Genomic DNA, 21,859 nt, shown 5'->3' with positions numbered 1-21,859 from the left:
AGTTCCTAGACAATTTGAATGTCCGTAATTCTCATTCCTCTGCCATATTGAGTCTATGGGAATTTCCTGCTGTTAGAGTGCTTTTGTAAAGTATAAAAAGTTGTAGAAATGTAAAGTATTCATTCTGACAATATATATGACTTACATTTGATGCCAGTGTAGAATTTCTGAGAATGCATGATTCCAGTTTCACCTACAACCTTAGAGCAACCAGTGGTTCAGTTTTAATATCATAATATGAAATAAATTCTGTACTTTAAACAAGCATGTTTGTTATCTATATTTATGCAGAAACATTCTGAAAAGAAGTATGACAAAATGACATTCTCTTTTGTGTATATATAGTTGTTTGTTTTTTTCATGTTATAGCTAGGACAGCTTTTGGCAGCTACATGCAAAGAACTCCCAGGCCCTAAAGAAAGTACTCAGACTGCTAAAGATCTTTGGGAAGTTGTTGTTCAGATCTGTAGTATATCCAGTCAACATAAGAGAAGCAACGATGGAAGAATTAGTTTAATAAAGCAGAGAGAATCTACATTGGGTATTATGTATCGGTAAGTTTCTGCGACTATGTTCTTTAAATATACATGTTTCAATCATTTCTAAAGTCTATTACATAGAAAACACCCATTCTTAAGAACATTATGGTCATTACTTTGTAAAATAGAACATAGAAAAGTGTCGATCTTTTGTGATCATTCTAGCTTCAAGAGGTAACTTGTATTGTTGATCATTTTAGGATATTAAATGCTAACTGATAAATGTAGTCTAGCAAAATTCAAAATGAAGAATACTTTTGAATTTATTCAGTGCTGAGGATTTTTGAGGAAATATTTTAAAGGAAACAATTATCTTTTATCTGTGTAGAATTGGAAAGTAGGGATTTGTCTTAAATGTTAACATTCTGCTTTATAAACTTTGCATAAAGCTTTGTTTAAAACAAACAAACATGATTTTTATCTGAATTTTTGATGTTGAATAATGTGTTTGAAACTCTTTTTATATAGGAGTGAACTGCTCTCTTTTATCAAAAAGCTACGGGTAAGTTTGACAAGAAAACTGACCATATTGCTGATTAAATTATAACATTGTTTTTCTTTTTTTTTTTTTTTTTTAATGCTTTACAAATGACGCAAAGCTGAGAAAGATTAGCTAACTTAAATAACATAAAGCTTAATTAGGATGAATTTAAATTCCTATATGTGGATTCAAAAAAATCAGTTACATAATTAAAGATGAGAGAAGAATTAGACAAGAGATTTTGAGAAAGATAACCTGGGAATTTTAGTGTTGCAAACTTTTTTTTGCACTTAATAGTACTTTCCCTCTCAATTACATGTAAAGATATTTTTCAACATTTTTGTAAGATTTTGAGTTTAAAATTTTTCTCCCTCTTTTCCTTCCTCCCCAAAACAGCAAGTAATTCAATATAAGTGATACATGTACAAACATATTTGCATATTAGTTATGTTATGAAAGAAGAATTGTAACGAAAGAAAAACTGTGAACAGGAAAAAAAAACAAATTTTTTAAAAAGTGAAATTAATATGTTTCAATCTGCATCAGTCTCCATTCTTCTTTTTTTTGAATGTGGATAACATTTTTGATCACAAGTCTTTTGGATTTGTCTTGGATCACTTATTGCTAAGAAGAGCTTAGTCTATCATAGTTGATCAATACACAATGTTGCTGTTCTCCTGGTTCTACTCACTTCACTCAGTATCAGTTCATATAAGTCTTTCCAGATTCTTCTGAAATCTACCTGGTCATTTGTTTATTAAAGCTTTTTCTTTTTCAAAACATATGCATGGATAATTTTTCAACATTAATCCTTGCAAATCTTGTGTTCCAATTCTCCCTCCTTCCCCCATCGCTTCCCCTATCCCTTCCCCTAGATGGCTAGTAGTCCAATATAGTTACACATCATAGAAATAATATGTTAAATACAACCTATGCATACATATGTATATAATTATCTTGCTGCACAAGAAAAATCAAATCAAACCAAAAATAAAATGCAAGTAAGCAGCAACCAAAAAGAGTGAAAATGCTATGTTGTGAACTACACTCAATTCCCATAGTCCTCTCTCTGAGTGTAGATGGCTCTCTTCATCACAAGATCATTGGAACTGGTCTGAATCCAGATTGTTTTTCTAGCTTCCAAACATAGAGAAGATTTTCAAAGACCTCTGGAATTAATTTTGAATTTGTTTTTATAATTTCAAATCCTACAGCTTAAAGATAATATGATCTAAATAGATACTGTTTACTGTGATTTTACATTAATAACACTACTAAATATTTTGTAACTGAAGAATAATAGTCATGAGGAAAGGAAATGTAAATGAAAAATGTTTTTTTCTCATAATTTAAAAAAATAGTTTTTAATTTCATAATAAGGCATATTTTTATTCATCTTTCCCTTCTCTTCCTTCTGTTTCAATGGAGTAAATTTAATAAAAAAGAAAAAGGATCCCCTCCCTCTCATCCCATTCTCTTTTCCACCCCCCACCCCAATCCATTAGTGCATAGCTACATAGTCCAGAAAAACAACATCCCATCTTAGCCATTTCCAAAAATGTATCTCTAGCTTTCTGAAATTTAAATTTGATTTTCATTGTTCTTTTGAATGTGCAGTTTGTTATGGCATTGATCAGAGATTTCTCATCAGTCTTTCAAATAATAATATATAATGTTACTGTGTGAATTTTTTCAGTTCTACTGTCTTCAGTAGACAGCAAATAAAGGTCTTCCCAATTTTCTCTGAAATTGTCTACTTTATCATTTCTAATGGCACAATAATAGTTATTACATTTAATTACCATGTTTTTGTTTGGCCATTCCTCAGTAGAATAGGTCTTTAGTTTCCAATTTTGGGATACCATAGTAAGAATATTTATCTATATACATACACATAAATATTTTTGTACATATATTAAAATCTATATTATTTCTTTGGGATACAGGCCTAGTAATGACATCCTTGGCTGAAAAGTCAAGCATAGTTTGGTAACTTTATAAACATAGTTCCACATGGCCAAATTTCACAGCTCCACTGGCTCTGTGGTAGTAATGTGCCTGTTTTCCCATGACCCTTTCAGTATTTCCTTATTTTCCTCTTTTATTTGCCAATTTGATAGGTATGAGATAGAACCATAAAATTGCTTTAATTTGCATTTTTCTCACTATTAGTGATTTAAAGCATTTTTCATAGAATTGTTAATAGCTTTCTTTTTTAATTTTGAAAATTGTTATATTCTTTGACCCTTGATTTTTGGGGGGCAATAATGTTTCTTAAAGACTTAATTGCATAAAGATTTTTTTCTTAAATTGTTTAGAATAATTGTTATATGTAATGTACTCACTTATTTGGACAAGCCCTATTCTTCCTTTTTTATTTTATTTTTATTTTATAAATCTATTTTAAAGGATCAGAAAAACCTTGGGGACTAAGGCAGATTAGTTTGAGAAGAAGTCACTTTGGAAGCTGAGTGGAGAACCTTGTCACTGAGGGAATCTCAGTCCAAAGAGATTGTCGTGTTATCTAAATAATGGAACTTTGACATAAATAGTGTGTCCTGGGCTTTCAGGTAGAAAAAAAATGAAATTGATGTCTCTCATTCTATAAAAGAAAATAAACAGGTTACAGTTAAATGTCATAGCAAATGAAGTGATTTAAGTTAAAAATCTTGCCTTCCTTAAGAGTAAAATCCTATTAGAAAAATGATTGTTCAAAATCCCCCAGTAAGAGACAAAAAAAAAAAAAAAAAAAAAACTTCAGACATTATAAAATACTTGGGAGTCTACCTGCCAGGACAACCCAGGAATTACATGAACACAGTTACAAAACACTTTTCTCACAAAGATAAATCTAAACAATTGAAGAAATATTAATTGCTCATGAGTAGGTTGAAGAAATATAACGACATTTCTACCCAAGTTAATTTTACTTAGTGTCATACTAATTCATCCAAAGAATCATTTTACAAAGCTAGAAAAAGTAGAAACAGAATTCAACTGGAAGAATAAAAGATTAAGAATATTTTCAAGGAAATCAATGAAAAAAATGTTAAAGTGATTTGGAATTTCCAGATTTCAAAGTATATTACAAAATAGTGGCCATGAAAACATTCTGATACTGGCTAAAAGATAGATTAGTAGATCAATGGATTAGATACATTATACACTAATAAAAGACTGTAGCAATCTAATGTTTGATAAACGCAAAGATCCACCTTTTGGAGTAAGAACTCAGCATTTGACAAAAATTCTTGAGAAAACTGGAAAGCAGTTTAGCAGAAACTAGGTATGGACCAAATGCCAAGGAATGGTCAAAGTAGATTTTAATGATTTAGACAAAGAATACATAAATAAATTAGGGGAGCATAGACAAATGTATCTGTCATATTTTTTGTTAAGAGAAGAGTTTATAACCAAACAAAAGATAAGAGGGGAGGGAAGAAAAATAGATAATTTTGATTACATGAAATTACAAAGCATTTGCACAAAACTAATGTAGCCAAAATGAGTAGGAAAACAGGAAACTGTGAAAATGTTTTTTATATCAGGTTTCTCTTATAAAGAGAATTTCTCATTTTTCAAATATATAGAGAAGTAAGCCAAATTTGTTAAAAATAAGAATTACTCCCCAATTGGTAACTCATGGTGGCAATTTTCAGAAATAAAAATCAAGGCTATCAATACTCATCCCAAAAAGTGCTCTGAATCATTACTGATTAGAGATTAAAACAGCTGAGATAAATGTCTCATCACAGTGGCTAACATGACACAAAAGAAAAATGACAAATGCTGGAAGATAAGAGGAAAAATTGAGAAACTAATGTATTGTTGTGGAATCATGAACTAATCCGTCCGTTCTGGAGAACAATTTGGAACTATGCTGAAAGAGCTATCAAACTGCATACTATTTGACCCAGTAATATCACTACTATGAGGTTTATACCCCCAAAGAGATCAAAGAAAGGGTAAATAGACTTATTTGTATAAAAATATTTATAGGAGTTCTTTTTATGGTGGCAGAGAATTGGAGACTGAGGAGAGACATATCAGTTGGTGATTAAGCAAAATGTGATGTATTGTGAGTATTGTTTTAATAAGAATGAATGAGCAGGATGGTTTCAGAAAAAGCTGGCAAGACTTACATGAATTATGTAAAACGAAGGGACCAGAATAAAGAGAACATTGTACATATTAATAATAGTATTGTAATGTTGATTAGCTATAAATAACTTAGCTATTTTGATCACCATAATTCCAAAATTCCAAAGGATCCATGATGAAAAATGATCTCCACCTCCAGAGGGAGAATTGATAGGCTCAGAATGCAGATGTAAATAGTTTTTTAAACATCCTTTGTTTTTATGTTTTATTTTGTCTACCTTTTCTTTTAAAACACAGCTAATATAGTAATGTTTTGCATGACCTCATGTATATAATTGAAATCAAATTGCTTGACTTAGGCAGGGGAAAACGGGAGGAAAGGAAAAGAATTTGGAACTCAAAATTCTAAAACATGATTGCTAAAAAAGTTTTTACATGCAATTGGGAAATATAATTTATAAGAATACTGATTTGAGGGGGGAAAAGATCATTCTAAGGGTAGAAGCAAATTAGAATGTATAATTTTTAAATTTCTATTTCTTATTTGATTTCTTTGCCTCCCAGGAACCATTGGTTTTGACTACTGTATTATCTCTGTTTGTGAAACTTCATAATGTTCGGGTTAGTATTTATTTCACAATTTACCTTTTAAAAATCTTGGATAAAATACATAATTAATTTGTTAATATATTTTTAGGAGAACTTTGTCAATGAGATTACAGCTGAGCACATTTCTATTTGGCCTTCTTCCATTCCCAAGTAAGAAACATCACATTTTTCATACTTCTTATAAAATTATTAGCATAGTTGGTAATGCAACTAATAAAATATTGTTTTACCAAAGTCTGGGACAATCTCAAAAGTATCTAAATTAATCATTTATTATTTTCTCATCAGCTGAGTAATTTTCACAATGAGGGACATTGAGTTTTTTCTGAAAAGTTGTCATAATACAAATTATGAATAACAAATGAGACTGTATTAATACTTAGTGACAAATAATAACCTTCTTCCTCAAAAATCAGTGTTTTCATCATTGTTATGTCCCCTCTATCAATGAAGATTACAGTAGTCCTGTGTGCCTTAACAGACCATCTTTCATTAGTTGGTATAGACAACTTTCTTGTAATGAGTCTTGCCAAATTTAGCTAGTTTGGCCCTTGTATGACAGGTACACAGAATGTCATCAGGCCCGTAGTTTTGTTTTTCCAGATTGCTAGAAACTCTCCCAGCTTGTGCTTTGTTGGCATACTCTTGGATTGGACACTGGACTGTGTCACTGTCATATCTTGATGAAGTGACAGAATTGAAATTTAGTGAGAAATAAATGTACTGAGATAAACTATAAAGTACTTATGTAAATGTAAATTGCCACATTGTTCAAGGAGTCAAGTTCCCATGATTACCACTGTAAATCTCCAATTACTCTAAAGGCTTATTGTAGTAGAGAATGCACATATTAGGTAAATAAACACTTGTTCTTTTGCATCTCATTTGAGATAATGAAACTTGCATCATTTAAACATTTATTCAATACCTATGTGCTAGGAATAGATGCAGTGGGGGAAAAAAGACAAGCATGTCCTCATTTATCACTTGCAAAACTGTTGATATCATTCTTACTCATCTTAATTTGATCAAACTGAAACTGGAACTTAGACAAAGCATTTTCATTTACTAGATTCTTTTGTTTTGTTTTGTTTTTTTGGTGAGGTTTATTAAGTATTTTATAATTGTTTCTTGAATTAGTATATTTTACCCAGACTTTGAAAATCTTAGCTGGAGAAACCATACCTGATAATTTAGTACAATGTGAGAAGTATTTTTAAGTGCTTATCTTAGATTTTCACCCAGTTATGATTGTGATTCTAGGTACATTTTTTTTCTGATGACTATCATTTATCTTTTGTATGTTTCATTAATGCTTTTTATTTGAAATAGATTTTTTTCTTTTAAAAAGTAATGATGTCAAATATCTTATTTTTCTAGCCTTCAATCAGTGGACTTTGAAGCTGTAGCTGTTACTGTGAAAGAGCTAGTTCGATATGCACTAACAATAAACTCCAGCAATCATTCCTGGTTAATTATTCAAGCAGATATTTATTTTGGTAAGTGGTATTTACTTCTTGTAGGTATTTTTTTTTTAGTTGAAATATCTCATTTTATTCATTTATATTTTATTAAAATAATTATTATATGAATTAAGAAACCTAAGTTCTGTGTGTTTTCTATAATTGTGATTTTTCCTTCAAAATAAATGGAAAGAGAGATTAAGACTTAATGATTTATATATTTTTTTCTACTTGGAACTTTTAATCCAGATGATTTTAATTTGATAGCAGAAGTTATTTCCTTTTTTCTTTAAAAATTGGATCCAGACCTTTTGGAAGAAGATTGAATGATCTTAGATAATTAATTAAATAGACTAAATTCAATGTTACAGTTGCCTAATTATACCCTTAGAAATTATTAAAATTCTGAATTATTCCTTTTCTTAGCTTTATTTTAGTTGGGACATGCCTAGTAGTATTTTCATTATTGTACAGACCTAATAAGATTTTTTTATCTTAATTACTTTGAAACCATATTTGACTATTTTCTCCCCATATTTTCCAGGGCCCTAATACACAATCAGAACAAATATGTTACATTTTCCAAGTTGCTCTGGATGTATATTGGCTACTAAGAAACTTTGCAAAAAATTTCATAAATAAACAAAATCCCTAGTAATTAATTGCTTGATAAGAAATATGACCTTGAATTTTGATGGTTTCATTTTCCTCTTAATTAAAGAGCAACAAAGCTGTTAATTGACTACCCTGGCAGATGTTAAAATCAAAATCAATATTAAGGGTTTTTTTTTCCTCAAGGTATTCATATTAGATTTGTTTTATTCCTACTTTTGTTTTTTTATGTGATGCTTTAGTATAGTGGGCTTACTAGTTTTGTCAGTTCTAATTACCTTGTGCATAATTATAATTTTTTCCTATTATATTGTATCTAATTCTGCACAACATCGGCTTTTAGGTTATAATTCTTTACATGTTTTCCACTTCAGCAACAAACCAGTATTCAGCAGCTCTTCACTATTACCTTCAAGCCGGAGCTGTGTGTTCTGATTTCTTTAATAAAGCTGTGCCACCAGATGTTTACACAGACCAGGTAACTATTATCATATTAACAGTTATGTAACACTTGAAAAATAGAAAGTAGAAAAAGGTTATAAGAAGTAATGCCTTGTTAATGAAGAGAATTTGGGAGTTAGGGAAGGAAGTAAACATTTATAAAATGCTAACTATGTACCCAGCAGTGGGCTAAGCATTTTACAAATGTTATCTCATTTGTTCCTCACAACTACTCTGGGAGGCAGATACTTTTCCCATTTTGATTGTTTCAACTTTTAAAAAATGAAATTGAGCCTTAAGAAACTATTAGTTACTCTGCTTTTTGTCAACGAGAGACCCAGCAGATGTTCAGAGAATTAAAATCCTACCCTCTTTCCCATTCCTCCCTACATTACCATTGTAACATGCCTTTGTGCCAGACTTGTGATTTGTTTTCTAAACTACTTATCATTTTTCTCTCCAGATTATTGAAGTATATTATTATGATATGGTTACCATTTCTGTTTCTATATTATTATGATATGGTTACCATTTCTGTTTCTATGGCTCTTGACCAGTATGCTATTTACCATATTTCCCTTAGCATTCTGTTCATAAATTACGTCTTGTCCTTCATAATAGTAATAATAATAATTTCTCCTTGATTCCCCGTTTTATGAAATTTTTTGAACAGCAACTAACATTTACATGATGTTTACTGTGTATGCCCAGCACTGTGCTAAGTGCTTTTCAATTATTGCCTCATTTGATTCTCAACAAGTGGTTTTTACTGATGAGGAAGCTGAGACAAATAGAGGTTAAGTGAATTACAAAACTAGTATATGTTTGCTACTGGATATGTACTCTGGTGTTTCGAACTCCGGACTCAGTGTTCTATTCATTGGGGCATCTAGCTCCTAATAGCACATATGTGAGTATATCTTTTACTCTTCTTTCCTCCCTAAGTTTTTGAATTAAGTTATAGCCTTCCTTAGTGATATTCTAGTTAGCACATCAAAATTCAGATGTATGTTATGCATTGTTTCCTCACTATTTCTTCTTTTTTAAAAATAGTTTCTTGAAAATAATCATATTACTTTTTTCTATAGGTCATAAAACGTATGATAAAATGTTGTTCTTCTCTAAATTGCCATACACAGGTCAGTATATTATTATTATTAAAATAGTATATATTTATTGCATATTAAAATAGAAGATAGAAAGTAATGTTTTGTATTTATCAAAATTACAGTTAGCTTATAGTATTGCTTCTTCTGTGACTAGATAATTTTGAGACTTTGAAGAATTTGAATAACAACAAAAAAATTTTATATATTAGAAAAAAGATTAACCTTAAAATTTAACCTGAAATGACAGAGTGGAATAGATCCGTTTGGTAATTGAACAACCATTTTAATTTAGCATTGAGTGTCCTACCTAATCTTCTGCCTGTTGAAATCTTTTCCATTTTTCAAAGCCCAGCTTTTCTGTGAAACCTTCCCCATTTTCCTCCTAGCGAAAAGCAGTCTATCCCTTTCATTTCTCCTGATAACTCCTGAACTGATCTTACCACATTCAAACTCATAAGTTGTATCTTTTTCTTTTCTCTTCTATTAAATTTTAAACTCATTAAATGCAGAAACAGTTGTTTTATTTATCTTTTTAACCTCACCACCTGACATTTGCCTTCTGTTATATACTTTCTGATATTTTGAAATAGAATTGATCTTACCCTATTAAGCATTTTACTTGATGCATATGATATTTGCTCATTTCCTTAGTTGTTCTTAATTTCATTGACTTTGTTGTCACTTTTAATATTTTGAAATGTTCTCACCAAAATTGGAGAAAAAACTTGGCTTTAATAATAACTTTGTATATGTGTATAATTTAAAATTTACATACTGTTTTCAGGTTTGCAAACAGCTTTACAAATATTGTCTTATTTTATCTTCACAATAATATTAGTAGGTGGATGCTATAATTATGTCCATGTTAGAGATTAGGAAACTGAGGTAAACAGGATAAGTGACTTGACCAAGGTCATATAACATTAATGTGTGACACTGCATTTGAACTCATGATTTCCTGACTCCAGCACCAGTGTTTTATCTGCTTTTATAGACATTTGGATTTAAAAGACCAAAAAAAAAAAAAAAAAGAGAGAGAGAAAGGAAAAATGAGTGGAGTGTTTTGTTTATTTTAGGATAAATTAGTTTGACAGAGCTTAGCTGAATAGTTAAATGAGATTTTTTTTTTTTTTTAAGAAACTATAGCTATACCTTGAAAAAGAACACAGGTTAAAGGTCACACAGATTACATATGAGCTAGATTTGGAGTAACCGATTATATTTTAATCAACTCACTATCCAGTTACATTGTGGTTATCTAATTTAGTTAAACTTTTTTTCAAGGCCTATTTGAATACTAAGTATTTCCTGAAACAGTATAAACTAACAATAACCTGATAAATGTAAGAATGATTGAATGTTACAAATTGTTAATACTGAATAAAGAACTTTAAAAAAAATTTTCATCTCTTTGTAGGTAGCAATTTTATGTCAATTCCTTAGAGAAGTTGACTATAAAACAGCATTTAAGTCACTCCAGGAACAAAATAGGTGGGTATCATTTAAAAATGAAATGAAGTTGAAATTTGTGAGCTTAATAATTAAAGTCACTTAAATTAATTTTTTTTTTCTTTTAGTTATGATGCCATGGATTCCTACTATGATTACATATGGGATGTTACCATTTTGGAATACTTGACATGTATCCTTTTGTCATGTTATTTAATGAAAATGTATTTTTGTAAGGAAAGAAAGCATTTAAAGTTGCTATATGCTTTCCAAAGAAAAACTAAAAATGAGAATTGAATACAGAATTTTTTTGACATTTTTTTTTTTAAATTCCAAATTTTCTCCCTCTCACCCCTCTCCTTTGCCATTGGAAAGTCAAGAAATATGATATTCGTTATATATGTCAAATCATGCAAAACTTATTTGAAGATTTCTTAATATTTTCTCTATGGACTTGATTTAATAATGTTTAAGACTTCTGTTATTCTTAACTAATCTATTTAGATCTACATCATAAAAGAGGAGAAACAGATAAAAGGCAAATTGTGGTAAGCTTGTTTCTTTTGATCAGTGGTATATTTTTCTGTACATTGTATTGAAAGTAAAAAGTATATTTTAGTTCAAGCATTACCATTTTATATGGCATAAATTGACATAATTTGTTTTTTAACATTCATCTTGTAACAAAAAAATACACTTTTTTTTCCCCACTTTAAATAAAAACAAAAGCTGTTAATGTTAGTGGAATTTTATTAGATTTAATTATTTCCATATGTATTGTGACCTTAGTGTTAGTAAAACCAGAGCAATAATAACAATAATAAACATTAATATAGCACTTTATTTGCAAATCACTTTTTAAAAATTTTTTTTTGAAGCCTGAAAACACCTCTTTGAAAGAGGTATTATCCCCATAGCGATAGAGAAATTAGGGTTCTGATTGTGACTTTTCCCATGTCCATAGAGGTAGTAGTAAATGTCAGAGACAAAAACAGTTTTAATTTCATCATTGTACCACATTTTTAAAAATTACATCGGGGGAGCTAGGTGACGCAGTGGTTAGAGCCCCAGTCCTGAAGTCAGGAGGATCTGAGTTCCAATCTGATCCCAGACACTTAACACTTCCTAGCTGTGTGACCCTGGGCAAGTCACTTAACCCCAATTGCCTTGGGAAAAAAATACATTTGACTTCTCAAAGGGGACAAATAAATAGTACATGAGTTTTCATTAATACTGAAGGAAGAGAAATAAACATCGTTTCATGGGAGGCTTAGACACTTTACCTTCTATTGCTTATAGTGTATATAATCAAACAGACTATCATAGATATAGTTACACTTTAATCTTTGTTACACAGGCTAAATTTCAAGAGAAATCCTATGAAGAACCTAGAAAAAATTCTCCAGTGTTTTCAGCACAGTTTGATGTTTGTAGACTTTAAGGCAATCATGGGTGTGAAGGATAATGATGGAAATTACATTGGGAATAATGACGTAAGATCAGGAGATACCAAAGACTTTTAGATTTTCAGAAGCATCCATAGGATGAATTTTATTTCACAAAACATAAAGACATATAAGACAGTAAATCTGGAGATCCATCAATGTTTGTTAAAAATCTATCCTAAGACAAAGATACAGATGGAATATTCACTGGATTGTCAAATTCATGCAGTTTATTGGTAGATTAAATTACAGAATTAGGAGAATTATAAAGATCATGTATTGGTAAATGCCAGCTGTGTGCCAGGTCCGGTACCAAGTGCTAGGGATAGAAGTATGCAGAAATACAAGTGCATGATCCCTACAAGCATGAAGCTTTCCTTTGGAATGGAGGGGAGGTGTAAATTTTATTTTTTTTCAATTATCAAGCTTTTTTTTCCCCTTTCTTAAACCTTAGGGAGAAAAATTAAAATAGCTATTTTGCAAATGGATTCTTAAGCAAAACAAATTCCTACTCTGGCCATGTCCAAAAATATGATTTTGAGACTGCATTTCTGTCAGGAGTTAGATAAAAAAATCTTCATCACTGGCTCTCTAGGATCATGGTCAATGATTGTGTTAATCAGAATTCTTTTAAGTCTTTCATAAATGTTCATTTTTACAATGCTATTGTTTTTGACACATACTTGTACTCATTTCATAGAAGTTTTTCTAGATTTCTCTGAAATCATTTTTATCATTTCTTAAACACAATAATATTTCATTATATTTATTTACCATAATTTGTTGTCATTCTCCAATTGATAGCTATTTTATAGCTGACTATAAATATTTTTCTGTATAGTTTTTCTTTTTTCTTTGATTTTTAGGTATAGCCCCAGTAGTGATATTGGATAAATATAGTTTGTTAGCTTTGGGCATAAACATTGCTTTCAAGAGTGGCTGGACCAACTTACAGCTCCACTAGCAGTGCAATTACCAGGCCTGTTTCTCCTAGTTTACTGATCCGTCTTCATTTCCTTTGCTGGATGTTTATTCAGGTTTTTGTAATGTTCTGGTTAGCTTTCTGGAGGTCTTGGGACCAGCCTTGTTTTCAGCAGAATAATCACCACGAGAATAGCCAGGAATAAAGTCCAAAAGTCTTTATTATCTTCTTCACAGCCTTGTCTCCTTGCCAGGGGCCTGGCTAGCTTTCTGGAGGCTCTCCTGAATGGGTCTTGCTTTCAGTGGAGGAAATGCAGGAGGCAGGAGAGCCACCAGAGGCTGGTTCAAGATGGAATGTCTGTGGCTGACTTGGTCCTCAGTTATATACTCTACTACAATTCCATCATTACAGTATACTGAGTATAAACCAATCAGTATATCACTAGGGAACAATTATTTGTTGTAAGATTAAATCAATGATACTGAACTAGAGAACTCACATGCTAACCTAGATAACCATTGTCTTATCAATTCCACTGAGTTAACATCTTGTAGGATTACATCAATCATACAGAGTTCCTTCCCTTTAAAGGTTTTTCACTTGCTAAAGGTGTGGTGTCCCTCAGATCTCTTCTCATATACTCTCTTCTCTCTATATACTCTTTTTCCTTGTTGATCTTAACAGTTCCCATGGAACTGGTTATCTTTCTGCTGATAATTCTTAGATTTTCTTCTTCAACCTTAACCTTTCTCCTGACATTCAGCTACCTATTAAACATCTAAAACTAGATGTCCCATAGACACCTTAAACTCAGCATATTAAAATGGAACTCATCTTTTTTCCTAAACTTTTCTTTCCCCCAACTTCTCCTATTGCTTTTGATTGTATCACCCTCCTCTCAGTCACCCAGACTTATAGCCAAAGTGTCATCTGAGGTTTCTCATTCTTCAACATTCCCTAATAGCTAATCAGTTGTTAAGTCCTATTCTACTTTTGTAACATTTGTCACTTTTTGCCTCTGACAGCCACAGTTCTGGTGGCAGGTTCTCATGACCTTATGTCAGGAAAATTTCAGTGACCTACTGGTTGACCACCTTGCCCAAAGTCTTTTCCCCACTCCTGTTTTTCTTCTACTCAGCTGTCAGCTTTATCTTCCTAAAACACAAGTCTAAAAATCACACACATACATACATACTCATTCAATGAACTACACTGGCTACTCCTTGCCTTTAAGATCAAATGTAAAATCCTCTATTTAGCTTTTAAAACTTTGCATGACTTAGCCCCTTCCAGAGTATTTCTCACACCTTACTATTCTTTACATACTCTGAGATTCAGCGACACTGGCCTCCTGGCTATTTCTTTGTCTCAGCATCTTATTTCCCAACTATTGATACCTTCATTGACTCCCTCATTCTGATATGTTCTTCCTCCCCATATTCTTCCAAATCTCAGCTAAAATCCTACTTTCTACAGGAAGTCTTTCAGGTTCCCCTTCATCCTTGTGTCTTTCTTCAATGACTATCCTAAGTTTATTTAATGTGAACATGGTTGTTTCTGTATTTAATTTGAACATAGTTGTTTAGATGCCATCTGATTTGTTTCACAACAGCAAACTGGTGGGGAGGAAAATAGTATTTAGCATAATTTATTGCTCCATAATAGGTGCTTATTAACAAATTATGTAGTCATGACTGTCACTTTCATTTTTTATCATCTTCTCTATCTCTTGTTTGGTAATGGCCTCTTCCCCTTTTCCTTACCAAAAAGATAATTTCTTCCTTATTAACTCTAAAGCAGCTTTCTGATAAGGAAGGCAAGTACTATATAAATATATATACAGCATAAATAAAAGACGAATAAAAAAGTGTAAACCAATGGTTAAATACATGTAAGTTGACAGGAAAAGCACTAGCATTTAGGGAAATCTATCTAGATCTCAGGTAGAATATGAAGTTTGAGCTGTACCATAAAGGAAAAGAAGAGCTCTGTTAGATATAAATGAAAGAGTGACTTCTACACATAGGATATGACACAGAACCAGAAGATGGAGATTGACAAATAGAGTTATCTCTTTCATATCAAGGGAGGGCTCTGTGATGTGCAAAATTTGCATAAAATATGTACGAGTATGGAAAGAGTAAGTAAGGTGTTAGAAGAGTAAAAAAGTAGGAAAGGGCCAGATCATGAAAATCTTTAAAAGCCAAAGGATTTTATATCCCTTCATACCAGAGAAGAAGTCTTAAGTTTTTTTCTTTTTCTTTTATAGGGTATTATCATACTGTAAAATTTGGGTGAAATATTTGTTTGTAAGTTCTGTGTCATCTCCTAACCTTTGCATGTTATCTGCAAGTTGCACAAAACTCCCCTAAAATTCCCATTTAATATCTTATGCCAATTCATGATATATCAAAATTTTGATGGAGAAAGTCATTATATGGAAGGATAACTGTGGATCAGTGTGATGGAATTTCAGAGTAGGGAAAGGGATTAGTCTAGTGAGATTGAAAAGATAGTTTAGGTCAAGTTAATTTAGGGTAAAAGCTGAGTAGAGAGGTTTGTTTTGTCCTAAAGGCAATTAAGCCAATGGTGTTGATTGAATAAGGTAGTCCTGTAGTCCAATCTCTGCTTAAGGAAATACTATTTTGCTAGCAGTAAGTGGTTGATAGATTTGAAGCAGAAAGATGAATTAGAAGGTTGTCTTTGGAATAATCCAGGTGACAATTGGCAAGAGACTGAACTAAGGTGGTAACTTTATGAGTGTAAAGAGGGGATGAAAACATGGATAGCAGCTCCAACTGGATATATTTTAAAAAGTTGCCATTTCTGCAATATGGGATACTCTTGGCTATCATCATTTCTTAGAAATTTGTTGTTCAGTCATTTCATTTATGTCTGACTCTCATGTCTCCATTTGAGGTTTTCTTGACAAAGATTCTAGAGTGGTTGGCCATTTCCTTTTTTACAGGTGAGGAAACTGAGGCAAATATGGTTAAATGACATGCCTACACTTACACAGCTAGTAAGTTTCTGAGGCTAGATTTGAACTCAGGTCTGTCATTCTATCTACTGTACTACCTCACTTTCTTTTTTTTTTTTTTTTTTCTGAGGCTGGGAGTAAGTGACTTGCCCAGGGTCACACAGCTAGGACGAGTTAAGTGTCTGAGATTACATTTGAACTTGGGCCCTCCTGAATTCAAGGCTGGTGCTCTATCCACTGTGCCACCTAGCTGCCCCTACCTAGTTTTCTTAGAAAAGTTTAATGCAAAATTCACTACATTGAATAGATAGTAACCCACCTCTAGTCACAAAGCCAGTGGCTCAGTGGATAGCATTGATCTGGAATTAGAAAAACCTAAGACTGAATCCAGCCTCAGATACTGACTAGTCGGAATAAAAGACAGGGACAACCCAAGGTATTATATCAGAGATGGCTTTTTTTTTTCCCCCTTAGCCAAATGGTACATTTAATTCAGGAAAGGAGGTTACAGGCAAAATGAAGAGGTAAAATAGGCACCAGGAATGGTGAATATGAAATAGATATGAGAGAGCAATAGGGTTATCACAGAAAGAGGTTTGGAAGAAGCCATTGAAGGAATATGCTATGAGGTCTAAGTATGCCATTTACTGGAATGTTAACTCCATAGAGTAGGTTAGCAAATTAACTAGAGTTAGTTGTAGTAAGGAAAAAGACTCCTTTAAAGGAAGATAGCGTGAGGGAGAGAGTACCTCATAGAAGGCTTTGTTCTGAAAAGGACTTAGTCAAAATCATCATCCCAAACTTATCTTTTATAAGGGAACTATAATGTTGGGGAGTTCTCAGGGGAAGAGGGGAAAATAAAGACAAGAACAAGGATGCATATTGAAATGTTGAGACTGCCTTAAAAATACTAACAAAAACAGTCTGGGAAAGCCTGGGTTCCAATCATAGGTATCTTAAAGAAGCTAATCAAGGCATGCTGGGCTCCTCTGGTTGCTTTAACTATAGTAATAAAAAAGTCTGGGAAACTAAGTTTCCAGGATGAGCATATTTGCATTTTCTGAAAAGGAGAGAATGTAAACTCATTTTAGGATTCCCTATACTTTGATTTGCTAGAAATCTTTCAGAAAGTGAGAGGGGAGAGTTGTCCCTAAACAGGAGGAGACTATGCTGAAATTTTTGAGACCAGGTAATCCAGAAACTGGGAGTGAAATAAAGTGGCCTCTGGGGAGAAGCCAAAGTTTGGTAATATCATAGGGTTGCCAGCGGGTTACCAGGGCACAGTAGTAGAGATTAACACAGGGTCAGTTTGCTCCTTGCTGGGGCCCCCTCAGATACTGGATAGTATTTTGCTAGGGTCCATTTACCTCCAACAACCAGTGTCCTCCCCCAAAAAAAAACAAATGGGGCTCAAAGTCTTTTGGGATGATAATTTCATCTTTTGAAACTACTTCCTGCTGGGAATGGGCATAGAGTTTAGTCATCTCATAGGGTCCCAATCTAGAGGGCTGGTGAGCTTGAGAGATAGGCCAATAGCAGATTGAAGCAGCATCCAGTGGATTTGAAGTCAGATCCTTGAAGCTGGTTGATAAGGGACAGTATCATATGAAGATCTGGAGGAGAGGGAGGGGAAAAAGGTGTCTTGCTTTGGAGACACTCCTGTTGATGGGGCCTTCAGCTTGTAGTTTCATCAAAAAGTTATTCCCTGCTTTTGGGAGTCCATGAGGTTGGGCAGAGAGAGCACTTAGAAGCAGAGCCCTCATTCCTGGGAGAGTGGTTAAAGAGAATATGATTAATGTTCTCTTATCTTTCCTTGAAGATAGAGTATGCTAGGCAGAGCAGATGTCTAGAAAGAGCTAGTAGGGCATCAAGAGAGAGTTTAAGAAATCTCTAGTGTGTGAGATAGATGTTTAAAGATTTATGGATCAGAAATGTAAAGAAAGATCTGTATCAAGAGCACACAGTAGAAACCATGATATCTTAAGAGTATATCTATCAAAAGTTCTTTTTCATAAACAGGCCAGATTCTCCTTATTTTAATGGGATTTTAATAGAGTTAATTATTTTTTGATGTCTAATCAGTTTAAAGTGATAGCAGAATTTTCAAAATCCACTTTTAAAATGGCATCAAATAGTTAGCAGTGATAACTTCTTTCATCTTCTACTGTTTTGGGCACTTCAAGGAGAAAACCTAAGTATGTAGCTATAATAAAGGAACACAAATTCCTATAATAATTATTCTCTCCTCCCCAATTCCTACCTCCACACTAGGGGACTTCAGCATGTATATGTAATATAACTTCAATATATATTCCCTCAAAACACCATAACCTACTCACTTCCCCTATTCCTACCTATCTTAGCCACACACAAAGATGATCATATCCTTGATCTTCACATCACCCATAATTGTGCCACCTCCAAATTCCAAAGTTCTGAAATTCAATTTCCCAATCATAACCTATTGGATTTTCACATCTGCCTCTGCCTTCCCTTACAAAACCCTGTTCTTCTATAATACTGTAATGTCCAGTTCCTTGATCTCTCATTTCTCTCTCTGACCATTTTCCCTGCACTAGTTGACACATCTTCTTTTCCCCATCTTGACTCTTGGTGAACCAATTCCACTCCACACCATCCTCTCTTGAATTGCTAGCCCCTTTATATTGGTGATTATGCCCTGCTAAACCCAAACTTTAGATCATTCCCATCAATAGCTAGACAGGGAAAGACTAAAAATAAGTTATTATTAAAGTGGAGCTAATTGGGGGAGATCTGTTGAAGGAAGTGAATAGGGATCATATAAATAAATAAAGGTTTCCCCTGGGTAAGGAGTAAGACCAGTTCATGTGAGGCAATTAAACGAGAAGATAGTGGCAGGAAAATATCCTAGTGATGACAGAGAAAGTAAAGGCTATTTGCCATGATTTCCATCTTCTCTACTTTAGCACCTATTTTCAGTTTTTCTCTGTCTTCTAGGTCATTATCTCTGCCTACAAATTTTATCACATCTTTCATCCTGAAAACTTGCATGTTTGTTCTACCCCCATTACCTATATCATCTTTATCTCTCCTGTCCTTTGTAGGTACTCTTCTTCAGAAAAAAAAAGCTATATTCTGTCAATGCCTCCACTTTTCTTCTCTTTTTTAACTCCTTATAATCTAGCTTCCAGCCTGATTATTCCAAAGAAACTGCATTTTTCAAAGTTGTCAGTGATTTCTTAGTTGTAGTTGCCCAAATCCAGTGGCCTTTTCTCAGTCCCTTGTTCTCCTTGACCTCCCTGCCTTTGATATTAATTGGTCACTTCCTCCTTGATCCTTTCTCCTCTCTAGGGTTTCAGGACACTGCTGCTTCTCCTGTTTCTCTTCCTATCACATTACTTCTTTTAGACAGCACCTTCTCAATCTTCTGTGCTGGATCCTTTTCTATAACCATAGATGTCCCCACATAATCTTTCTTGGGCCCTCTTCTCCATCTGTATTATTTCACTTGCTACTCTTATCTGCTCCTATGAATTTTAATTAACCATGTCTATGTTGATTATTAAATCTACTACCAACTCCCAGTCCTTGTCTCCAGTTATTTTTTCAGATGTCTCTAATTTTGGTATCCAATACGCCTTTTAAACTCATCAAATGGCCAAAAACTAAACTCATTCTTTCCCCCTAAATCATCCCTTCTTTTTTGTGTTTCGCTGTTACCATCTTCCCAGTTCCTCAGGCTCAAAAAACCTAGGAGTCATCTTGACTTGCTCATTCTCAACACCACCTCCTTCTGCTGTATCCAGTGTTGCGAAAGCCTGCAACCATCTCTCAAATATGCTCCCTTTTCTCCCATAACACCATTCAAGTGTAGGTCTTCATCCCTTTATGTATGGGATTATCACAACAGACTGGTGATGGATGAATCAACCTGTCTCAAGTCTCTGCCTGTGCCTTTCCATACTCTATTCAGTCACCAAAACGATTTTTTTCTAAAATTCAGATCCAACTATGTCATTTCTCCTTGCTCAGTAAACCACAGAAGGCTTCCTATTACCTCCAGAATTATAGTATTGAGAAACCTTCATGACCTTCCCCCCTCTCCTTCTTTCCAGTCTTCTTACACCATTCTCCACACATACTGCTCTGTCTAGTGATGCTGGTCTTATTTTTCCACAAGCTACACACTTTTTATCTTTCTGCTCCAGGCATTTTCTCTGGCTGTTTTCCATACCTAGAAACCTCTCTTCTCACTTCTGCCTGTTGATTTCCCTGGCTTCCTTCAAGTCCCAGCTAAAAATTTCATCCTTTAGAAGCCTTTTTTCACTCTTATTCTAGTGTCTCCCTTTGTTAATTATCCTCATTTATCTTGCAGCTTGCATATATTTGTTGGCTTTCCTCATTAGATAGTAAGCTCTTTTGAGAGCAGTAACTTGTTTTATTTTTTTGTGCACATCATATGGGCTACATTAAAGTACTGACTTAAGGCCCTAGCACAGATTAATTAGCTATTTTATTTTGGAGAAAATACTCAGCATAAACTAAACTGTGAATAAGGACTAATTAAATTTGACCCAAGAAGAATATACTCCTACTGCTTTTTAGGATTTTAGAACAGTTAATAAAAAAATTATATTCATGTACATAGTTCTATAATTTAAAAAATATTACATTACCAGCTTGCTCAACAAAAATAAACTGAAAAAGACTGCCCCTCCATTATTTTGCTAAGTATACTAGAGTGAAAGAGAATAAAAGGAGATAAATGATGTAGGAAGGAGATGGGACAAAAACCAATGTTATCATACAGATTTAACTAGAAAATTGTCTTAATATATCTATAGTACTTTATATACATGTCTGTTAGATAAAATTGATTTTTTTATCAGAAGTTTGCTATGAATTGTCAATGAAGCATTTATATATAATATATATAGTATATATTAATTTATATATAATAATTTTCAAAACCTATCCTATTTTGAAAGATAAAAGCCATTGGACAGACAGAACTGAATATGAGTAATCCTGAAGAAGTACTACAGCTTGCAGCTCAGAGAAGAAAGAAGAAATTTCTCCAGGCAATGGCAAAACTTTACTTTTAAAGTAAAGAAAAATGTTTCCCATTCAAAAAGTATGATTAACTTTATTTTTTTTTAAACAAAGTTTAAAATAAACAATATTAAAATATTACATTTATACAATATATATATACAAATAAATTGTGTTTTCCTCATGAAATGCATTTAAACATTTTAGGGGGGAAAAACTAACCTAGTGCAGTATCTTCAAAAGAAAAAATTTCACAGGTCAAGTAGTAGAAATAGTCTAGTGTAGTATTTTTTTTCTGAAGTCCAGTTGCTTAGCTGCTGAGCTAAGATATTTACTTAGCTTTTCTTTAAGCACCAAGTTCTTGAGTGCCCCACTTTGAGTTTGAGTTCTTACATTATTTTTCCAGCAAGTTGTCTAGAAGTCAGTGTGTATGTAAATGTTATTTTCTGCTTTAGCCACTTCTACTTTAAATAATATTAATATATCTTCCCACATTGTCTTTTTCATAATGTATTTTTTGAGGGGAACCCTAAATTTTCTGAACATAAATGACTTTAGTCTCTACATCTTTTTTAAAAACGTACCTTAAAGGGGATATTTTCTTTGATATTTCATAAAGCTATTTTTATATAAAAATTTTCCATGCTAAAATCATTAATATACAAAGGCTTTTA

General features: G+C 32.8%; 1 protein-coding gene across 1 annotated transcript in view; it reads left to right on the top strand.

The window, feature by feature from the left end:
- Positions 1-21,859, top strand: part of INTS8 (integrator complex subunit 8) — a 62,010-nt gene that overhangs the window by 38,206 nt on the left and 1,945 nt on the right. The window contains exons 17-27 of the mRNA XM_074269185.1: positions 370-554; positions 1,008-1,041; positions 5,686-5,742; positions 5,819-5,880; positions 7,111-7,229; positions 8,180-8,283; positions 9,335-9,385; positions 10,773-10,846; positions 10,933-10,997; positions 11,309-11,352; positions 21,122-21,267. Of these exons, the coding sequence (XP_074125286.1) occupies positions 370-554; positions 1,008-1,041; positions 5,686-5,742; positions 5,819-5,880; positions 7,111-7,229; positions 8,180-8,283; positions 9,335-9,385; positions 10,773-10,846; positions 10,933-10,997; positions 11,309-11,352; positions 21,122-21,238 (912 nt within the window). The 3' untranslated portion in view covers positions 21,239-21,267. The remainder of the gene's footprint in view (positions 1-369; positions 555-1,007; positions 1,042-5,685; positions 5,743-5,818; positions 5,881-7,110; positions 7,230-8,179; positions 8,284-9,334; positions 9,386-10,772; positions 10,847-10,932; positions 10,998-11,308; positions 11,353-21,121; positions 21,268-21,859) is intronic.

Source organism: Sminthopsis crassicaudata, chromosome 1, assembly GCF_048593235.1.
Source record: "Sminthopsis crassicaudata isolate SCR6 chromosome 1, ASM4859323v1, whole genome shotgun sequence".
NCBI lineage: Eukaryota > Metazoa > Chordata > Mammalia > Dasyuromorphia > Dasyuridae > Sminthopsis > Sminthopsis crassicaudata.
This window is presented reverse-complemented; position numbering and strand designations above follow the sequence as displayed.